Source organism: Ursus arctos, unplaced genomic scaffold, assembly GCF_023065955.2.
Source record: "Ursus arctos isolate Adak ecotype North America unplaced genomic scaffold, UrsArc2.0 scaffold_24, whole genome shotgun sequence".
Classification (NCBI taxonomy): Eukaryota; Metazoa; Chordata; class Mammalia; order Carnivora; family Ursidae; genus Ursus; species Ursus arctos.
The window spans coordinates 16,603,900-16,623,542 of record NW_026622919.1 but is presented as its reverse complement, the minus strand read 5'-3'; the positions used below and the strand labels follow the sequence as shown (position 1 = coordinate 16,623,542).

At 55.0% G+C, this 19,643-nt stretch overlaps 1 protein-coding gene across 1 annotated transcript in view; it reads left to right on the top strand.

The window, feature by feature from the left end:
- CRHR1 (corticotropin releasing hormone receptor 1) overlaps nt 1–19,643 on the top strand; it is a 50,883-nt gene that overhangs the window by 13,758 nt on the left and 17,482 nt on the right. The window contains exons 6-7 of the mRNA XM_057318213.1: nt 2,987–3,016; nt 12,738–12,825. Coding sequence (XP_057174196.1) covers nt 2,987–3,016; nt 12,738–12,825 — 118 coding nt within the window. The remainder of the gene's footprint in view (nt 1–2,986; nt 3,017–12,737; nt 12,826–19,643) is intronic.

Below are 19,643 nucleotides of genomic sequence, written 5' to 3'. Positions count from 1 at the left end.
GCAGGTTGGGCAGTCTCCATGGTCACTCCCTTGGCCACACGTGCCTGATTGGGAGGCAGAGAGGCTGGCCCTTGGAGGGAGGCCCGTGTCCTGGGCTTGGTCTGAGCCCCTGCCCTTACCCCTCCTCCTGTCTTTCTCTCCAACCAGCTGCTCTTGGCTGAGCTGCCTCTGTGCCGGGGCCCACACACGCGACCCTGTTGAGTCCTCCTGTCCCCTTCTAGAGCTGGAAGAATCGGACCCTCGGGCATCCATCGATGCTCTGGCCCTCTGCCTCCGTCAGACCATCCTCCTTCCTACCCCATCTGCGTCCGCCCTGCCTTTGTTCATGCTGTTGCTCCTTGTGGGGCTCCACCCTCCAGGCTCTGCGCCAGTCCTGGCTGACATGTTCCAAAGTCTTCCTGAACTATCCCTACCCCCTCTTCCAGGAAGCCCTCCGGTCCAAGTGCATCTCTCCGTGGTTGTTCCTGTGCTTTGCTCTGTGTCTCCTCCCCCTCATGTGAGCCTCGAGCTCACGGTGGGCTCTCAAACAACAGGGCAGCCTCTAGTTCTTTGGTGTGTCCTCCCACAGGTTGCTCCAAACATGGACCCCTAGTCTCTCACACCCCCTGAGCCCTTGTTCCCACCGTAGATTCTGAGCTCCGCCAAGGCCAGGAGGAGTCCCTTACACACACACACACACACACACACACACACACACGAAGGTCCCCAGCACGCCGTCAGGTGCGCCACGCCCACCCGCACGCAGACCACCACGCGGAGTTCAGGGGAGGGCATCGCCCGGTTCCTGCTCCCTGCCGCATGTTTGTCTGTGTGCTTAGAGGTGCTATGGCGACAGGAGACACAGAAATGACAAGCTAGACAGATAGTTCTCTGCCTCTGTGTGTGGATTTATGACTCAATGGCGGATCGAGTGCGAGGCTGTTGGCGCCACTTAGTGACATGGAGCGATTCCAGCCCTGCCCGGCGTCCCACCCCCATCCCCATAGCACTGGGGACGTTTGTCTACGTGTGAAAGCAAGGGCAGCATTTGGCTTCCTGAAGGGTTCTGGGCAGGTTGGTGGGAGACGTCGCGGGGGGGAGATTTGGAGCTGGGCTGACAAAGGTGTGAGATCCTTCTCAGAACCGGGGGTCTTCAGACACCAGGGCACTGTGGTCCCCAAGCAGGGGCCAGGGAGGAAGCATGGTGGCAGCCTGGGGTTCCTTCCACACGACTGCCCTGGTTCTGCTGGGAACGAGGAACAAATGGCCAGGCAAGACAGAGGTGTGCAGAGGACACCGGAGGAAAGGAGTGGGCCCATTCTTGGCTCCCTCTAGGGGATCCTGTCTCTCAATCCACATCCCAACCCCCCAATTCCTTACGCAAGGGGGTGGGGCCGCCTCTGATGTTTTTCTCTCCAGTTTGCTGGGCCCCCGATAGCCTCGCCATTCATGCTGCTGCCAGGCTGTGAAATGTAGGGCCCATGTGTGCCCCTGAGAAGCTGAGGACCCCCGAGGAAGGAGTGCTGTCCCTAAAGTTGGGGGGCAGGGGTGCCTGGGGTTGGAGTCAGCTCGGCCACTTCCCTGCTGGGTAAACTTGGACAAGTCACACAGCCTCGCCAGGCTTGGTTCTCCTCTGGACCATGATGGAAAAGAAAGGAAATACTATGTGGGGAGGAGCCCACCCCCAATAAAACTCACTGAGTGAGACCTGCTGCCTTTACTGGGGGGCCCCTCCCCTCGCCTCTGCTGCCCTGGATGCTGGCCCCAGCCACGGAGCTTCCTCCGTGGGGCCTCCCTGATAAGCCAGCCACAGTCTGCTCTCCTCCAGCGAAGGCGGGGCTTCTCCCACGGGCTGTAGGGAAAGACCCCATGGATTTTTCCAGTCCATGGCAGACAGGCCCCTGGTCCTACTGCGTATGATGATGGTTCAGCCTGTACCACACGCCCGCGCTGGAGAGGTGGACGACATCTGAGTTGGCCCAACCCTGTTCATCTCTCGACAACACGGGAGGGTGTCCGAGCAAGGACAGTTCACATCAGTGTATCCAAATGCTTACTCTCGGTGACAAATGGTTTGCAGCCCAGCACCCATCCCGACTACCCTTTGAGTACCGCTGTACCACTCTTCCTTTGCAACCAGAATTGATGGCCCGGAATCTCTGGTTCACTTTTCATGGAAGCCTGGCTGCCAGCCACGCTCTGCACCTGTCCGCCTCCTGCTGTCAGGATCTGGGCGACAGAGTGGCTCTTTCTGTCAGCGGAGGCTGGGGGCCTGATGCAGGAATAGCTCGCGGCCAGGAGGGTGGAAACCTTTGGTTTCTTTGGAGCCCTTACCCCTGGCAGTTTTGTGTGGGCCCCTCCCCCTCCTGGTTCTCACTCATCACCGGCACTGGCACCGTGTCACTGAGGTCGGGGGAAGATCTTCCGTGGTTTTAGCCCAGGGCTTGCCCAAGATAAGGGAGCCCGACTTCTCCAGGGCTCCAGGGCCCGACTCTGCCTCCCGCCTCCAGGGTGCTAGCCCTGGGCACGGCTGCCCCAGAGCCCCGTCTGGGTGCGCCCTGCTAGCTGGCTTCGGGGAAGAGGCTGCCATGCGTGCCTTCCCCGTGCTACATCGGTGGCACCCACAGGCAGGCACCTGCTTCATCCCTGCACCTCCTGCTTCATCTCTGCATCTCCCAGGCGCATTCCCGCAGTTCCCCTGCTTTCAGCCAGAGACCAGGAGGTGGGTGAGTGAGTGGTCCAAGGTCCCACGGGGCGTTTGCAGGAGGGAGTGAGATCAGGGCCTCTTTCTGTCCTTCAGACCTGTCTCCCTTGTTCCCCCATTCTTTCCAGGGTCGCCCTCCCAGCTTCCGTGATGGGCCGGCAGGGGCATGTTTTCAGATCTGGGAGGAAACTACAAAACCCTCCCATGAGGGGCTTCCGAAGGGTTTCCGAGTCTCGGCACGACTGTCATTTGTGGCCAGGTCATTCTTTGCCGTGGGAGCTGTCCTGTGCACTGAGGCCGTAGGGCAGTGGCCCTGGCCTCCAGCTGCTAAAGGCCAGTAGCCCTCCTCCACCTGTGGCCACATGACATGTTTCCTGGGGGACAAAACTGTCCCCAGGTGAGAATTTCTGGGTTAGCTCGGGTACCCTCATTTCCAGTGGCCCTGCGGAATCACTGGGAGAGCGTTAAAAACTAGAGTTTCCCCTCAGGCCTGCTGGACCTGAATCCCTGGGGGGAAGCCCAAGAAACAGAATTTTCTATCTCGCATATGCCAAGGACTCTCTGGAAACTTCTGATCTCACCTAATTCACTTCTTTTGCAGGCAAGGAAACAGACAGGGCCATTGCCTGTCTTATGGATGATTATGGTTGTTCCTAATCTCTGACCTCAATGACCCTGCTCAGTGGGGTTTGGTGGCCCCGAAGCCCCTTTCAACCATCGCTTCATGGCCTTGGAAGGCAGTTGCTTCTCCGGAAAAAAACAGGCTTAAAACCTTTAGCGTTTTTCTAATGGAACCTGATTCCCACACGTCAGATGATTTCACTCTGTCTTCCTGGTCCTCTTCACACCCCTTTTAAAAGGCGGCTTCTTAAAGGACGTCCCTTTTCTGCTGACACTGAAATCCTCCTCACTTCACACGTGTCGGAGCGGCTCAGCCGAGGGCACAGCTATAGTGACACTTGCGTAGTTGGTGTCTTCGCACACTGTCCCCAACACCTCAGCTCTGTCGCCCAGAGTAGCAGATGCCTCTCCCACGCCCTCGGGGATGGTTTCCCAGTGGCTGGAAGCCATCACGCTCCCAGGAGCAAGGGGCTGGATCAGAGTCTCGGCCCGGCTCCACTCCTCTCCAAGAACCAAACTCAGCCCTTCCCGAGTCCCCTGACAGCGTCCGACTGGTGACTACCCACCCCCCAAATTCCCACTGCCAGCTCCTGGGGAGCCAGGCTGTCACCCCGAGCTAGACATCAAGAGGCAAAGGAAACCTGTAACCCCTCTTTGGGAGGGTCCATGATGAGGGGTGGGGAGTAGGAAGGGAGGCAGGACAAGCAGGGAGACAGGCTATCCCATCCAAGTTTGCAACCCGCTGCACTGGAACGCGGCTCCCATCCCAGGCCTTCCAGTCACCGCGGTAAGCGACCTTGAGCAAGTTACCATCTGTGTGGATCAGCTTGTCTTCTGTTCAGTGGGAGGAGAGTAAAGGCTCCAACTTCTTGGGGTTGAACAGGATTAAGTAAGAAAAAATCAGAGTTTGGCACAGTGCAAGCCTTTAGCAAAAGCTGGATTTAGAGAAAGGAAGGGAGGGAGGGAGGGAGGGAGGGAGGGAGGGAGGAAAAGCTGGAGAGGTTAAGACAAGGGGAGAGAGGTTGATGGGTGGGAGGGAGGCAGGGAGGCTGAAAAGGTGTGAGCTATGAGGAAACACTAATGAGTGAATCTGAGGGGGAACCCTACGAAGAGGGGAGAGAATGATTGCATGAGAAGCAGAAAAGGAGAGCCGATGGGGCTGGGAGGTCAGCAGGGCTCTGGGCACTGTCCTCCCCCCCCCCGCCCCGCCACCCTTCCCCGCGCCCGGCCAATCCCCACGGATAGGCACACTCCACTTCTGCAGGGGGCTGCTGGCTCCTGGGAACAGAGCGGTGGTGGAAAGTGGGTGCACATGCCCTGGGTGGGCAGGGGACCCGGCAGGGGGTTCCTCTGGAGAGAAAGGCCAAGTCAGGAAGGAAGCCACTTGCACAGAGTGGAATAAGAGTTCTCACGGCTACCTGTTACCTGCTGACCCTGTGTTCAGCCCCATGCTGTTTTATTTTATTTTTATTTGTTATTTTTTAATTAAATTAAATTTAATTTAAAATCAGTTAATTACCATAGAGTGTATTATTGATTTCAGAGGCAGAGTCCAGGGATTCATCAGCTGTGAAGAATACCCAGGCTCCTCAATCACGTGCCCGTGCTGTCTTGAATGCACCGTATTGTTGACTCTTCAAGAGCTTCAGAGCGTAGCTTTCATCCCTATTAGCCCTGTGTAGAGATGGGGAAACTGAGGCTCAGAGAAGTTAAGTCACCCAAGGTCACACAAGTAGGAAGGGGCAGATGAAAGGTCCCAACGCGGGTTTTTCCTCTCCGGTGCACCCTGAAGACAGAGCGTGTTCAGACCCGGAAAGGAATGTAGGGAACACACTGCCCTCCTCGTTTTACAGATGAGGAAACTGAGGCAGGAAAGGGGGCAAGGGAGTGACTTGTCCAGGGAGCGAGTTTGCCAGGGTCAGAACAGGAACTCGGCCCTGCAATTCCCACTCCTTAATGCTTTTTCCTTCAACACACCCAGGAACGAAGCCTCCAAGAGAGAGCTCCTGGCAGCTGGAAGAAGAGAGATGCAGGAAAAGAGGGAATAGGAAGTGTCCTGGTGGGAATTACAAAGGGACCCCGTGGTCAAAGGAGGCAGAGAGTAGAAACCCACCTGTTCATTCATTCAATCGTTTATTCATTCAGGCGTAGTGGGGCCTACTCTGCGCCAGGCCCCGCGGAGGGTCCAAAGGCAGCCGAACACAGACCCTGCCCTCAGGGAGCTTAGAACCCAAGGGCCAGTATATCTGGGATCTGTGCAGGGGTCTGTGTAAATTCAGAGCTGGGGCCTTGCAGGTCCTCACTGCCCCTGAGCTGGGTGAAGCTGTGCTGAGGGGTTTCATCAGAGGAACAGAGGAGTGACTAGTGCCCTGGGCCCCAGGGGAGAAGGGGCGGAGGCGAGGAACACCCCGGCAAGCTCCCCCTCCCAGATCTGTAGGCAGGAGATTTTCCTTTCCATTTTTTCCTCTCTGCACAACAGCAATTTAAGTTAATTAAATGTAACAATAAATTATTTCTCATCTGCCTAAAATAATCTTTCACTGCTCCCCCACTTTGGGGGAAGAGCACGGGCTCTTTGCCTTGAGGCGGGGACAGGCTGTGGCTGCCCTAGAGAGAGGCCGTCGGGGGAGGATCTGGCCTGGGCAGGATGGGGAAGGGAGCCGCTCAGGGCGCAAAGGCCCTGGGCAGTCAAGAGGGCCCAGAAAGGGCACACGGCTTTGCCGTCCTTTGTTCCAAGTCTACTTTCCCTGGCTAGTCTTCAGAGCACCTCCGCGTGGGTCAGAAAACACCCCGTGGAGGGTCTCAGTGCTGCTGGGGCACAGCCTGCAACCCTGGCCTCCAGTGACCCCTCTGCTTGGCCCCTTGTGCAGGACCATTGCACGGGGGCCCGCCTCTCCCCCACACCAACACTCTGTGTGTATAGATACAAGTCCCGTAGGCACAGACAGGTTTCTGAAGAGTTTGGCTGGGCATGTCTTCCTTCTACAAATCAGATCCTAGGATTTTTTAAAAATATTTGTTTATTTATTTATTTTAGAGAGAGCGTGCTTGTGAGTGGGGGGAGGGGCAGAGGGAGAGAATCTTCAGCAGGCTCCCTGCTGAGCACAGAGCCCCACACGAGGCTCCATTGACCTGAGCCAAAATCACGTGCTGGATGCTCAACGGACAGACTGAGCCACCCAGACACCCCCAGATCCTGGTTCTTAAATGCAACAAGGGAGAAGCTTTTAAAGAAATCCTGATTTATGACCCCTCCTCTTTTTGATAAATTTAGATTTTCTTCTCTTGGCTTTGCTCGAAACAGGCAGCACCTTGCAAACCATATATCTGATAAAGGGTTAATATCTAAAATATATAAGGAATGCATACAACTCAACAGCAAAAAAATCCAAATAATCCAGTTAAAAATGGACGAAGGCCCCAATAGGCATTTTTCCAAAGAAGATACGCAAATGGCCAACAGGTACATCAAAAAGGTGCTTACTCATCATCGGGGAACTGCAAATCGAACCCGCAATGAACTATCACCTGTTGGAATGGCGAGGATCAAAAAGACAAGAGAGGGGCGCCTGGGAGACTCAGTCAGTTAAGCATTCAACTCTTGATCTCAGCGCAGGCCTTGATCTCAGGGTTGTGAGTTCAAGACCTGCGTTGGGCTTAAAAACAACAACAACAACAACAACAACAACAAACCCAAAAGGCAAGAAATAACAAGCGCTGGTGAGGCTGTGGAGAAAAGGGAATCCCTGTGCTCTGTTGGTGGGAATGCACACTGGTGCCACCACTCGGGAAAACAGTATGGAAGTTTCTCAAATAATTAAACATGGAACTTAATGAGCTAGAAATTCCACTTTCTGGGGATATGTCTAAAGGAAATGAAATCACTCTCTCGAAGAGATATGTGCACCCCCATGTTCACGGCAGCGTCATTTACCAGAGTGGAGACATGGAAACAGCCCAGGTGTCCACCGAACAAATGGATAAAGACATTATGACACACAGATAGATCCATGGATAACACTGCGGGAACCCTGCTCTAGTTCAACTCTCTCCATAACCGAGGGAGATTCTGAAGCCCAGAGCGACCAGGTTGTGGCAGGCACCTCATGGACACCTGTGGAAACCTTTAAATTTCAGAAGTCATCTCTCTCTCTGTTTTTCCCAAGTGGCTCGCATCCGTGCGGTGCAGGTAAGAGAGACCTCATCGCCCAGAGGGCCCAGGCCACTCGCCAAAAGTCACAAAATCAGTGGCAGGACTGGGCTCAGAACTCAGCAGAAGCAGGAGGGATCTTGCTGAGGGATCCCACTGAATCTGGCTGTGGCTGTGTCCTTGGCCCCTGTGAGAGATTTTCCTGGGGCCTGGGAGGAGGGGGGAGGCGGGAGAGTTTCTCCCAAGCCCAGCATCAGAGGTAGTGATGCCAGGGGAGGGAAGGCAAGCCCTTCTCCGGGCTCATCATGAACTTTGGGGGGGGGGGGCGGGGGCAGCCCCTGGTGCCCCCAGGCCACCCCTCTTCTCCCTCCAGTGGCCCTTCAGGACCTTCCCTAAAAGGTTAATTACCCAATCATCCCATCAAAGGAAATTGCACTTTTGTGCCTTAAGGAGCGGACTGAGCTTCAGCGGCATAGTTATTTATGGCCTCTAATAAGCATTTTCTGGGTGTGATTAACCTTTATGCCAGAGTCACACTGGGAATCGGGATGGCAGCTTCAATTCCAGCCATCATGCTGGCCTACGGGGGGGGGGGGCAGCAGCTGTTAGACTCTGACCCCCACCCTTCCTCTCTGAGGGCCCCTACACCCTTCCCTCTCCTCTGCCCTCCCTTCTTTCCATGCCCTGCCATGTTCTGGGCCATCCCCTTCCTCCAGCCTCCATCTGCTTGCAAGTCTGCCCCCTGGCTCCTAGTCCCCACCCAGGTGCTCAAAACAGCTCTGTGACCTTGGGCACCTCAACTAAAACCCCTCTAAAATAGGGGGCAAGCATGTGCCCGGCCCCGTCTACTCTCCACAGAGCAGTCCCTGTCCCTGTCAGGGACCCACTGGGTCCTCGGGCGGTCCTTTTCTGTGATGCTGGAATCGAGCGGCAGCAGACCCTTGGCCTTCTCAGATTTAACGTTCAGGGTTTCGCTCTTTGGTGAGTGGAGAGATTTGTCACTTTTGGGCCCTGGGGCCACCTGGCTGGCGCACACAAGTGAGGCGTCACCTAGTGAGTGAGCCTAACGCTCCACCAACTTCCGCTTCCTGGGGCCATTTTGGTTTTCTCTACCAGCTGTTGGGCAATGGTAAACCTCACACAGTCCTGAAAACTTGGCTTGTGAGAAACGGCTCTGAAAGGGGAGCCAGCAGCCCGAGTTAATGAGCACGGGGAGGAGCCAGAGGAACAGCGAAGTGCTGGTTCTTAGGCCCAAACCACTTTCTGTTCACTTTGAGAGAGGATGACATGGCCAGTGTGGTGGAGGCCCGGGCCTCGGAGGTGACCCTATCCACTGTAAGCTCTGGCCGTCTGTTTTGGGTGCTAGACCTCCCTGAGCCACGGAGGAAGCTCTGTGCCCTCCCTGGGAAAATGGCTGTCATTACACACAACACACTGTCTTTCCTTACAGGCTTTCATGTGTTCGTGGACCCCAGATCACGAACTCTCAGCCTTAGAAGGAAACAAACAATATCCTGGAAAATCTGGGGACCTGTTCCCACAGTGCAGAAGTCACCTGTTGATGGGGCTAGAAATCTGGTGAATGTTGAAGGGATCAGTGTGCGGTAGAGAGGAACTATAGAGGAAAATTCCAGACTTTTCCTGGAAGTGCAATTCAGGAATAAGCCAGAAGCCTTTACAAATCCTTCCACAGAGAAGAGGTGGAACAGGCACTGGTTCTGTACAAAACTGAGCTTTCCTGAGAGGAGAGGATGGTTCAAGAATTTGAAGAAGCACTTTTCTTTGCACGATGCAAACCCTTTTGGTAGAGAATGGCCTTGTGAACCGTCGCATCTGAGATGTAAGGGTCAGGGTGATAGGCAGCCAGCTGAGGACAGGCTTGCCGCTCGCCCTTTGCGTGGCATTTGGTCCGGTTTCATGGTGAACCTGGATTTGCTCTGCTCCTCCGTGAACCCTAGACCATTAAGGCGCGAAGCGAAGATCTTCCGTCCTGTGTCTTTGCCATCGATCAGAACCGGGGGATCCGTGCTTTGTACTGAGGCGATTTCATACTCTGGGAGCATCGTGAGCACCTGGGTCTGGCGGCATGTGCACGGGAGCCTGGGTCCACTGGCAGGGTGACGGAGTGGCTTGGCTTTGGAGTGTCGGGGAAGGTGCTGCCAAGGGGAGGGCTCTGGAACTGGCTTTCGAGGACTGCAGGTCTCACCGGGTGAGGTGGTCACCAGGAGGGGGGTGCAAGGGGGCAAAGAACCGCAAGGACAAAGGTGTGTGGACACCAGCAGGATCCGGCGGCTGGGCACTGATAAGTAATTCAGTGTGGCTGGAACACGGTGTGCTTTCAAGGGCGATGTGAAAGACCAAGGCACAAAGCACAAAGCACGGTTCCAGGATTAGAAGGATAATGGTGGAATGTCAGGCAGGGGGGCTGATATTTTCAAACAGAGCATTTCCAATTTCTTTCATTGGCCTGTGACAACTGGCTCTGGGAACCCCGCTTCCATTCTGTGTGTTGGGAGGTGGCAGAGGCAGCGATGAGGGGACAAGCTGGGGGCAGGGATTCCTAGCCCCCTTCTAGAAGGGGCCTCTGGCCATCCCAGCGGAGTGGTCCCTCTCCGGGCACAGCACAGAGCTCTGCGCTGAGCTGAGCCGGGCAGGTTTGTCGGCCAGGACGCTACTCTTTGCTTAACTAGCAAGAGCTGCTGGCTGGTCTAGTGGCTTCATCCTCTCTCTCCTGCGTTTTCATTTGGAAAATGAGGGTAAAGATAGTTCTCCATCTCCCTGGGGACTGTGAAGTTTAATTACTGATTAATAAAGTGTTGGAAGTTCCTTGGGGCCAGAGAGATGAATGGGTTTGTTCTAATCACTTGCAAGTCCCAGGAGCGAGTTAGCTGAGTGTCCCGCGTGCTGGGCAGAGAGTGGGGGTGCAGGGCTGGGGATATGTTTCTTAGACTGGAGTTTGGCCCAGTCAGAGCAGAAAGTCTCCTAGGATGTGACAGGAGTGTGCCAGCAAGGGAAGAGAATAAACAAAGCCCAGGAAGGACTCCAGCACATGCTGAGGGGACATGTGGGTGAATTGTTAGGGTCAAGGGGGGGTTCTGCAGGAGGTGGGGGATGGGACACACCCTGACCAGAAGTGGGGAGCATTTGATTCCACCTTGGAACAGAAGGTGGGAGAGAGGGGAGTAGAGTCTGCCTCTGTCATGAGACAGGAGCGGGGATGGGCAGCTACTATGGAAGGTGGGTGGTACTAATGGGGGGGGCAGGGTAGGAGAGGATATTCGTGGCCACTGAGCAAGGAAAGCTCACCTCTGGGAAGGGGCAGGTCAGGTTGCTTCTAAGGACTGGAGGAAGGTCCTGAGGTCCAGAAAGGGTGAGTGGGAGGAGTCCAAGTGAGGGGAAGACATAGAGACATCGGGAGGGGTGGGATGGGGGTGTGGAGCTTGGGGAGAGCAGGACACGGCCAGGACTAGCGTGAGGCGAGTGAGGCATTCTCCTCAAGCACAAAATTTAAGGGTGTCCAAAATCTCATCATGAAGATAAAGAATATTTTAATATTATTACTGATCTTTTACCCCAAGCTCCAATAGTCCCAGCATTATTATAGAGCCTGTCTTTTAAAAAAAGTTTTTGATATTTTGTTCATTGTGGATTTTTTTGTATTTTTAGAGTTTTAAAAAATACTGCATTAAAATATTATGTGTCTTTTTGGCACCCCTTGAGATTTTGGACCCGAGGTGAATGCCTTGTTTTCCTCACCCTAGTCCCAGAAGGCTGTGCATGAAGGCTGTGTGTTGCTAGCCTGGCTTTAGCCTAAAACAGAGACCTGCTCATCTGGGAGCAGCCCCTAGCTCTCTCCCCATCTCAGTTCCCCGCTGGGAAGTGGTTAAGACAGCTTCGAGATCTACCGGTCTGTTTCTGAAGTTCTGTAGTGAAGGTTGCAGACTGGAAATGGACTGGGGCTGAGATATCATCGCTGGGCAGCCCAGGAGAGGGTCCCAGGCAGGAGACCCCAGGAAGAAAGAGCAGGGAGCAGGGGTGGTGAGGTGGATAGCAGCCTTCCGTGAGGCTCACTGCCTTGGGGGTCCGATCAGGCAGACAGAGCTTTGGTGGTCATCAGCACCCACGTCCCCACAAATGGAAGGAGGGGCGGGTTACAATGCCCTCTCCATGCCCCAGCCACCTGCGTGCTTCTTACCCCCTTGAACATCAACTCCCAGGGGAAACCACTGCCTTGCCTCTAACCTATGACTAAATAAAAATCACCAAGTTCAAAGCAGTCAACATGACCTATCGCGTGCCCGTGGTAGACCTGAAACGCAATGCGATTCATGAAGGTAGTCAGCAAATTTGAGTGCCGTGAACAAAGCCAGATGCCCGTCCTTGTGGGGCACGCTGTGCTACCTGCGAAGGACTTCTACACACAGTCATCGTGGGAACCCGGGAGGGAGAACTGTTTCCATGTGAGGAAATAGGCCCAGAGAGGTCAAGTAATCTGCCCAGGGCAACACAGCGAAACCGGGGCTGGATGCCGGGTCTCTTTTGACTCTAAATCTGTAGCGGGGGTGGGGTGGTGACCTCAAGGGAGGGGGACACCATGATTGTGTGAGGGTGTTAGGTTGAAGGGTCCCCTACCACTCTCCTCCCACGTGGGCTGAAATTCTGGAATCAGAGGGACATGGAGCCTCCGGGAGGGTAAAGGGCAAAAGTTCTCCCTGGAGTAGGGCAGGCGTCTTTCCAGACACATGTACCCCTTCACCTCTGTGGGCCTCCATTCCTCATCTGCACCAGGGACAGCCGCCGCAGCCCCAGGGAGAAGTGAGTGCCGTGGCAGATATAAAAGGCTTGGTGAAGGATGAGGCAGAATCCGTAGTGACTGGTAATTAGCTGGGTGGAGGTGAGAGCCCTCTGAGCACCTGCAGCTCAGGGGGAGGCCAGCAGGTGCGCTATTGAAGGACGTCTATGAACCCACGAGTGCTCGGAGGGCAGGTGGCCGGGTGTGTGTGCGCCTGTGTTGGGACACAGCTGAGCCATCCTTGGGATCCCAGGCGGATGGAGGTGGCTTTCTCAGGCACAGCCTCCAGGCCCCAGCCCTCAGGGAGAAGGTTCACCATTGTCCCGGGAACCTAGGCTCCTGCTGTGGTTACCTGCCTCCTTCTAAGCCCTTCTAGAGCAGGGCAGCTCCAGACCTTCCAGACACAGAGGACGTGGGGGGAGGGGATGCGAGGGGAAGCGGGAAGCTCACAGCACAGTCTAACCCTGTCCCTCGCCTCCCTGTACCCACAGGCCCTGCTCCTCCTGGGGCTGAACCCCATCTCCGCCTCCTTCCAGGACCAGCACTGCGAGAGCCTGTCCCTGGCCAGCAATGTCTCTGGTGAGTCCCCCTCCCCCAGTCGTGCAAGATTCCTGGTCTCTGCAGCCCCCTCCCCTGGGTCTCCCAGGGCCTGCGCACAGAGCCAAGCCCCAAGGCAGGAAGAGCAGAGAGATTTCCTCTCTCAGACCTGCGCAGTTCATCAGATCTCCACAGAGTACAGTAGCTCGGGAGGATCTCGAAGTCGGGGTAAGTGGGGTGGGAAGGAGAGCTGCCGTCAGGTCACAGCATCACCCACGGGGTGGGCAACGGGGAGAAGTCACCCCAGCCCTTGCTGTGAGAACCGACGAAGCAGAGGGCCGGGCTGTGACTCGGGCACCCGTGGCGAGGAAGGGCTGCCCTCCTCTGCCGCTAAAAATGCCCAGAGAGCACCGCTGTCGGGTGCTAACTACGCGTCAGGCACTGTTGGAGGTATTGGGGATATATTAACCCAATTTTCATTTACACCTAAGGAAGCCGAGGCACAGAGAAAAAAAACTAGTAAGTCCTGGAGCCAAGATTTGAGCCTAGGCAGCCTGGCTCTAAGCCTCCTCCATAGAAAATACTGCATAACTACAAATATTACTAATATCTTGCATATGCACACCATTTGCAAAGTACTTTTGTAGAATTATCTTACTTCTCACAAGAGTTTAAAACTCAGCATTTGTGCAGGTGAAGAAGCTGAGGCATGGGAGGGTCAGGCCTTTGGCGTCCAAGGCCATGTCTTTTCTAACTTTGGGTGTGATTCCTGAACCCTCACCCTGGCCACTTTAACCAGGGCTCCTGGGGAGGCTGCTGCCCAGCAAAGGTGGGGAGGGACCCTGCACCTGAAGGTCTTCGGGAGGCTCGCCGTTCTTCGGTGACTCAGTTTCCTCTTCAGGTCTCTCCTTGATTCAGTCCAACTCATGAACTGAGCACCTGTTGTGCCCCAGGCCCCCCGGAAGGCAAGAGGGGAACACAAAAGGGCTCACCGTCTGGTCTGGGAGTCAAGCCCACAAACTCGCGTTCTGTGGAGCAGGACCCAAGGCGCATGCTGATGGAGAGGTGAACACAGGGTGCCAGCAGGGAGGCAGAAGGCATGAGCTTCTGAGCCTGGGCCTGCGGGGAGAGGAGGCTTCCATACCTTGGAGCAGCTGCCACCCGGCCTGCTGGTCCTTCACTGTGGGAGGAGCCTGGGGGAGAGGAAGAGCCCTGGACTTGGAGAAGGCCAACTGAGTCCCATGCTCACGGTGGCGCTGTTTTGTCCTTCTGCCGTGGGGCCCCTCCAGCAGCCCCAGGGATGAGCATACCCTTGACCCCCTTGAGCCTCACTTTGCCCAAACTATAAAGTTGGGGGGGGGTGCCTGCCTCAAGGATCTGTAACAACGAAATGCACTAAGTTTTATGGCAATATGTCACAAACTATAGGGAGCCATACCCCTAGTGAGCGTGGTTTACGATTGTTGGTAACATCAGCAGGCTTTTGAAAGTGCTAACTGTATGTAGCTGGAAGAGGGAGAAGGCATTTGCCACGAATTGCTCACTACACTGGGGGTGGCAGGGAGGATAGATCAGGGGTGGTATGAATCCAGGGAGCCTTCCTGAAGGGGTCGCTGTCACAGTGAGTGTCTGAGAGTCTCTGAGTATGAACCGGCAGCAAAGAGCCAGCGCTCTGAGCCAAAGCTAGAGTTGAATAAAGACAACCAGCTGGGTTTGGTGGAATGACAAGGGAGGAGTGAGGAGAGGAGAGCAATAAGCTTGGGGAGGTTACTGGGAGCCTGGAGCATCTGGCTGCCAAGTTGGCTAAGCCAGGCCATGGGGAATAGGAACATTCTGGAGCAAGCCTCCGGAATTGTAACAGAGAGAGACAGGGAGGGAAGAGACCTGTCCAGGGGCTGAGTCTGAGATGAAAGGCCCTGCCCGCAGTCCCCCATGCACTGGGGCCAGGTCAGCCTACATTCGCTTGCTCGTTGTGTGCGGAGGAGTGACGTCTCTGAGCCCACGCAGGTGTCACCTGTCCTTGGAGGCAACTAGCCATGATGAATGTCGTTCATTCCCCCGTGATTTGTACTCCATGCCCCTACCCTCAGCCCAGGCCAGCCTGGCGAGCTCCATGGCATACAATCCATCACCCTCCACAACAGCCTCTGAGAACGAGCTATTTGTCTTCCAGTGCCAAGACCTACCCAGACCGATGGGCACTGGTAGAGACAGATGGTGAGGGTGGGGTGGAGGGACCGGGACAGATGGATGGGCGTCTGGCCGGGGTGGCTTGCACTGAGTTGGGGCCTTTGGAGGTCCTCTCACATGCCAGGAGCAGGGAGAGGGTGGGTCCCCAGGGCCAAAGCTCCATCATGTGGCAGATCACAGACTTGGCGGCTCATAAAATCATGGCATGAATGTGACAATGCCAGAAAGTAATAGAATTATTGACTAATGACATCAGAGACAAATGAACTCGTATTGTTGACAAGGACCCAGGGTCATGCGTTCCTAACCCCTGTCTTAAGGTCGTGCATGTTAATAATGATGCTAATAGTTATTTAGTACCTACTATGTGTCGAACACCATTCTAAGTACTTGACTCTCATTCAATCATCGTAACAATATTGTCAGGAAGTATTTTTATCCTCATTTTACAGAAGAGGAACCTAAGGCTCAGAGAAGTTAAGTAACTTGCCCAAGCACACACAGTTACTAAGCAGTAGCCCCAAGATTTGAACCAAATGGACCACCACATTTGTGGCTGCCCAGAGAGCCATTGTGCCCAGGGCTGGGTGTGGCCTGTCATGGGTATGCAGGGTCACACCTGCAATTTCCCACACCTACATGGGGTTTACACACAGCCCCCATTTCCCTCAGGACCTACTATGCGCCTGGCACTCTACTTGGTGCCAGGAATGCAAAAATGGAGAGCTTGCAACCCATAGGACAGGAGGCTCCCACCCACTTGTCCTGATGAGTCACACACCCGCAAAGGTATCTTTCCATTCTGCCCAGCCAAAAAAAGGTGGCTCAGCCACAAGGTGGCCGAGGCAAGAGCAGGACTCTGCCGGCCCTCTGCCACCCTCTCTATGCCGATGACCCAGGTAGAGCCCCTGCCCGTTCATCCCAACAGCGCCTTCCTCTGAATGGACAAGCGTGTCTGGTTCAGAGGCTGCCCTCTGGCCACCTGGCTGCCCCCACTCTGGGCAGCCTTGGCCGAGTCCCTCTCTAGAGCTTACCCACACAACGGCAGGGCTGCTGCTACTTGCCCACCTACCCTGGTTCATTCAGAAGCCGCTGATGGGACACCCTAAATAACGGGACAGGAACCAGATTCTGATTTCCTTCTGAAGTTACCTACTACAGAAGGATCTGCTGAGCACTTTCGGACCCTAAGCCTGCTGGGAAAGGAACTATGTCATCTACTTGAGGCGAGAAAGCAGTGCCCAATTGGGCACTAGCATTAAGTAGGCCACCTTCAAAGGGTTCTCAATGGGTTTGTTAAAACAGGCCCCCCAGGACCCTGACTCAGCAGGGGTTTTGTCAGAGACAGGAGGGAGCGCTCCACACTGTCTCTCCTCTTCCCTCTGTTTGCACAGATTTGGGACGGTCTAACCACAGTGCTCCCACGATCATTGGAGTGTGCACGTGTGGGGATGGAGGAAGATGCGGGACCAGGCTTACCCATTACTTCGGCCCACTTGGCTCCACCCCCTGACTCCAGAAAAAAACGCTGGCTGCCTCATGAATGAGGGGGCAAGCCACCAAGTGATAGGAATGTTAAAACCTCAGACATGCCAAGTACACACTAGCCTCAGGGCCTTTGTACATGCTGTTCCACCTGCCTAGAACACTCTTCCCCCAGATGTGCACGTGCATCCCTCTCTCACTTCCTTTAGGTCTCTGCTTAAATGTTAGCACCAAATTAAAATAGCAGTCCTGGCGGTCTTTATCTCCTTATCCTGCTTGCTTTTTCTTCATAGCATTTCTCACTGCCTAACAGCTATGTCTGTCTGTCTGTCTGTCTGCTTGCTGCACCCCTTACCTCCCACCCCCAACTAAGGGCAGGGCACATATTTTATTCATTACTGTATTCCTAACCCCTAAAAGAGGTATCGTGTCCCCAGCTCCTAGAAAATTTCTTAGATGGTCAGTAAAATCTTGTTGAATAAAGAGCAGAGTCATTATTCCTCCCCATCTATGACTTAATTGGCCAGGAGGGGCGTCCTGGAACAGCTTGGTGTGGGGAGGAGTTGACTCATAGTAGTAGCTCAGGCTTTCGGGGCTCCTGGCAGCTGGTAAATCTCCCTACGTGCCTACTCCCTACAACGACAAGACCAAGCCCCCTGCTCTACGGCTGGTGTCTCCAGCCGCCTGATTGGCCCTGTGCCTCTGGCCGCGCCCCCGCCTGACCACGCCCCCACCAGACCCCGCCCACCCAGTTCCAGCCCGGCAGGCAGGCGGAGATCCCGAGGGCTTCTATTCTTCATTCTTGAAGACGGTTCCTCCCTTTCCTCCCTTCTCGCACACAGACTTTCACTCCGTCCAGGATTTTCTGGGCTCTTAATGTAAAGGTCACGTCCCTGTTAGTGTTACCCCGCTTCTAACCCCCCGCCCACGCAGCCTTCTGTGAGTTGCGGGGGTGGGGGGAGGGCAGGAGGGCGAGAGGAAGAGAGGGAGAGGGAGATGGAGGGAGAACGAGAGAGAAAGAGAGAGAGAGAGAGGCACTTGTGGCAGCAGGGGCTAGAAATGGTGCAACCAAATGCTATGAGGGCCAGTGGCCCGGACTGGGGACCTCTGGTGCAGGGGGAAGAGCCCGGGGCAGGTGTCAAAAGCCAATGTTCAAACCCCACTTCTGCCTCTTAGTGTTTCTGTGACTCTGCATAAACAATTTGACTGCTCTGGCCTCAGTTTCCTTACCTGTAAATCGGAGAGAATTAGCACTCACCATGGCAGGTGGTGTGAGACCCACAGCAGGTGCTAGGGAACCCTAATCCATACCAGACTAGGAGCAAATAATGTCTGTCCTGCCTCCTCCCACCCCCAGACCTCCCCCAGCTGTGGGGGGTCAGGGCTCTGACCATTGGCTGGTACCTGGTCCTCGAGGTCAGAAGGGCCATCTGCTTAGTTGCTGGTTTCTGCCTTGGCTCTAGTCTGGTCCTGGCTGTGGCTGGTGCCCAGTCCTGCCCGGCCCTCTGTTCTTTGCCAAAGGGGCTCTGGGGAAGTGTCCAGGGCAGGAGAGAGAGGGAGCGGGAAGGGAGGGCGGAGGGCAGCTCCTACGCCAAGGGAGCGTGATAGACAAGTTCCAGGTGCTGCCACATGACGTTCCGTCTAGTCTTTCCCGTGCCCAGGAGACTGTGAATGAATGAGTGAGTGCACGAGTGAATGAACAACCGTCCGAGGAAGGTACGATGGTATCGTTAAATCAGATGGTAGATGCAGAGTACTTGGCATGTGCCTGGCACACAGCCCTCAAAACTGTCGCTCCCTTCCTCGCCGCATCCTTGGCTTTCTCTCCTCCCTTTATTGGCACAAAATGTGGCATAATACAAACCAATGTGTAGTTTAGAGTCAAAAACACCTGGCCCTACTTGGTTCTTTCACTCGTTGACCCGTGACTTTGAGCAAATCACTTAATGTCCCTGTGCCTCCGTTTGCTCATCTATAAAAGGGGACTAATCACATTGTAGGGTGGGTGAGGATCAATGAAATAGATGGACCTTGAAAAAGCCTGGTCCATACAATTATCCCTCCCTTCCCATGGCCACTGGCCTCTAGCATCCCCCTGCCTCCATGCTCAGCATGAAGGCCGTGACCCATGAGAGATTACCATCGCAGCCTGCTTTCCTCATGCCCTACCCAACCCCCACTGCACCATGAGGCCATTCACAGAGGCCGTACTGTGGCACGGCGCCAAGGCCTGGCCTGGCCCGCCAGCTCCCCGTGTCCATGAAACTCCGACCCAGACTTCTTCCTCTTTTGGTTAAACCCCTTGGTCTCAAGGCCTCTGCCCCTAAGCCCCGATCTGCAGGGACACCCTATGAATAGCTCTGAGTAGAAAGAAAAACCGGCATTGGGCATAAGTGCTGATCGGCACTGCCTGGCATCCAGCAGGGAAAAGACGCCCATCTAACCCAGGGCTGTTTCCTGAGAGACTGAGTACAGGCTAATGTGGGGAGGAGCTGGCAGGTGGGCCCCAGCCAGGGCTTGGCAGCCGCTGATGCCCAGCCCTGACAAGGCAGCCCCTGCATCGGTTCATGGCTCTTCCTGGCTTGTCTGGGCTTCCTTGCACCAGCCCCAAGAATCACTCACCCCCGCCCACTGTGATGGCCACACTGGGTCTCAACAGGACTGGTGTGCTGGCCTTTTGTGGAGGAGGGGGCATCCAAAGGCAGAAAAAGAAGGGGCAGCATCAGGAGGGGTGCCGGGGCCATCCTCAGCCCAGCCTTCCCCAGGGAGACTAAAAGCCTCCCTACCCTCCAGAAACGTTCCTGTGGCCTCCACTCTGCCCCAACAGACCACGTACACACACATATGCACACACTCCACTCCAGAAAGCTCTTCAATGCAGAGAAAATATTTGGAAGAGGACTTTGACATCCTTTTTTGAGTCCCAGACCTCTTTGAGAATCTAAGGAACGCCACGGTCCCTTTCCCAATTAAGATGCCCCTTTACAGCAATTTTTTGCACTTAACTTCAGAGTCTCTATGAACTCTTTTTTTTTTTTTTTAAGATTTTATTTATTTATTTGACAGAGAGCGACAGCCAGCGAGAGAGGGAACACAAGCAGGGGGAGTGGGAGAGGAAGAAGCAGGCTCCCAGCAGGGGAGCCCGATGTGGGGCTCGATCCCAGAACGCTGGGATCACGGCCTGA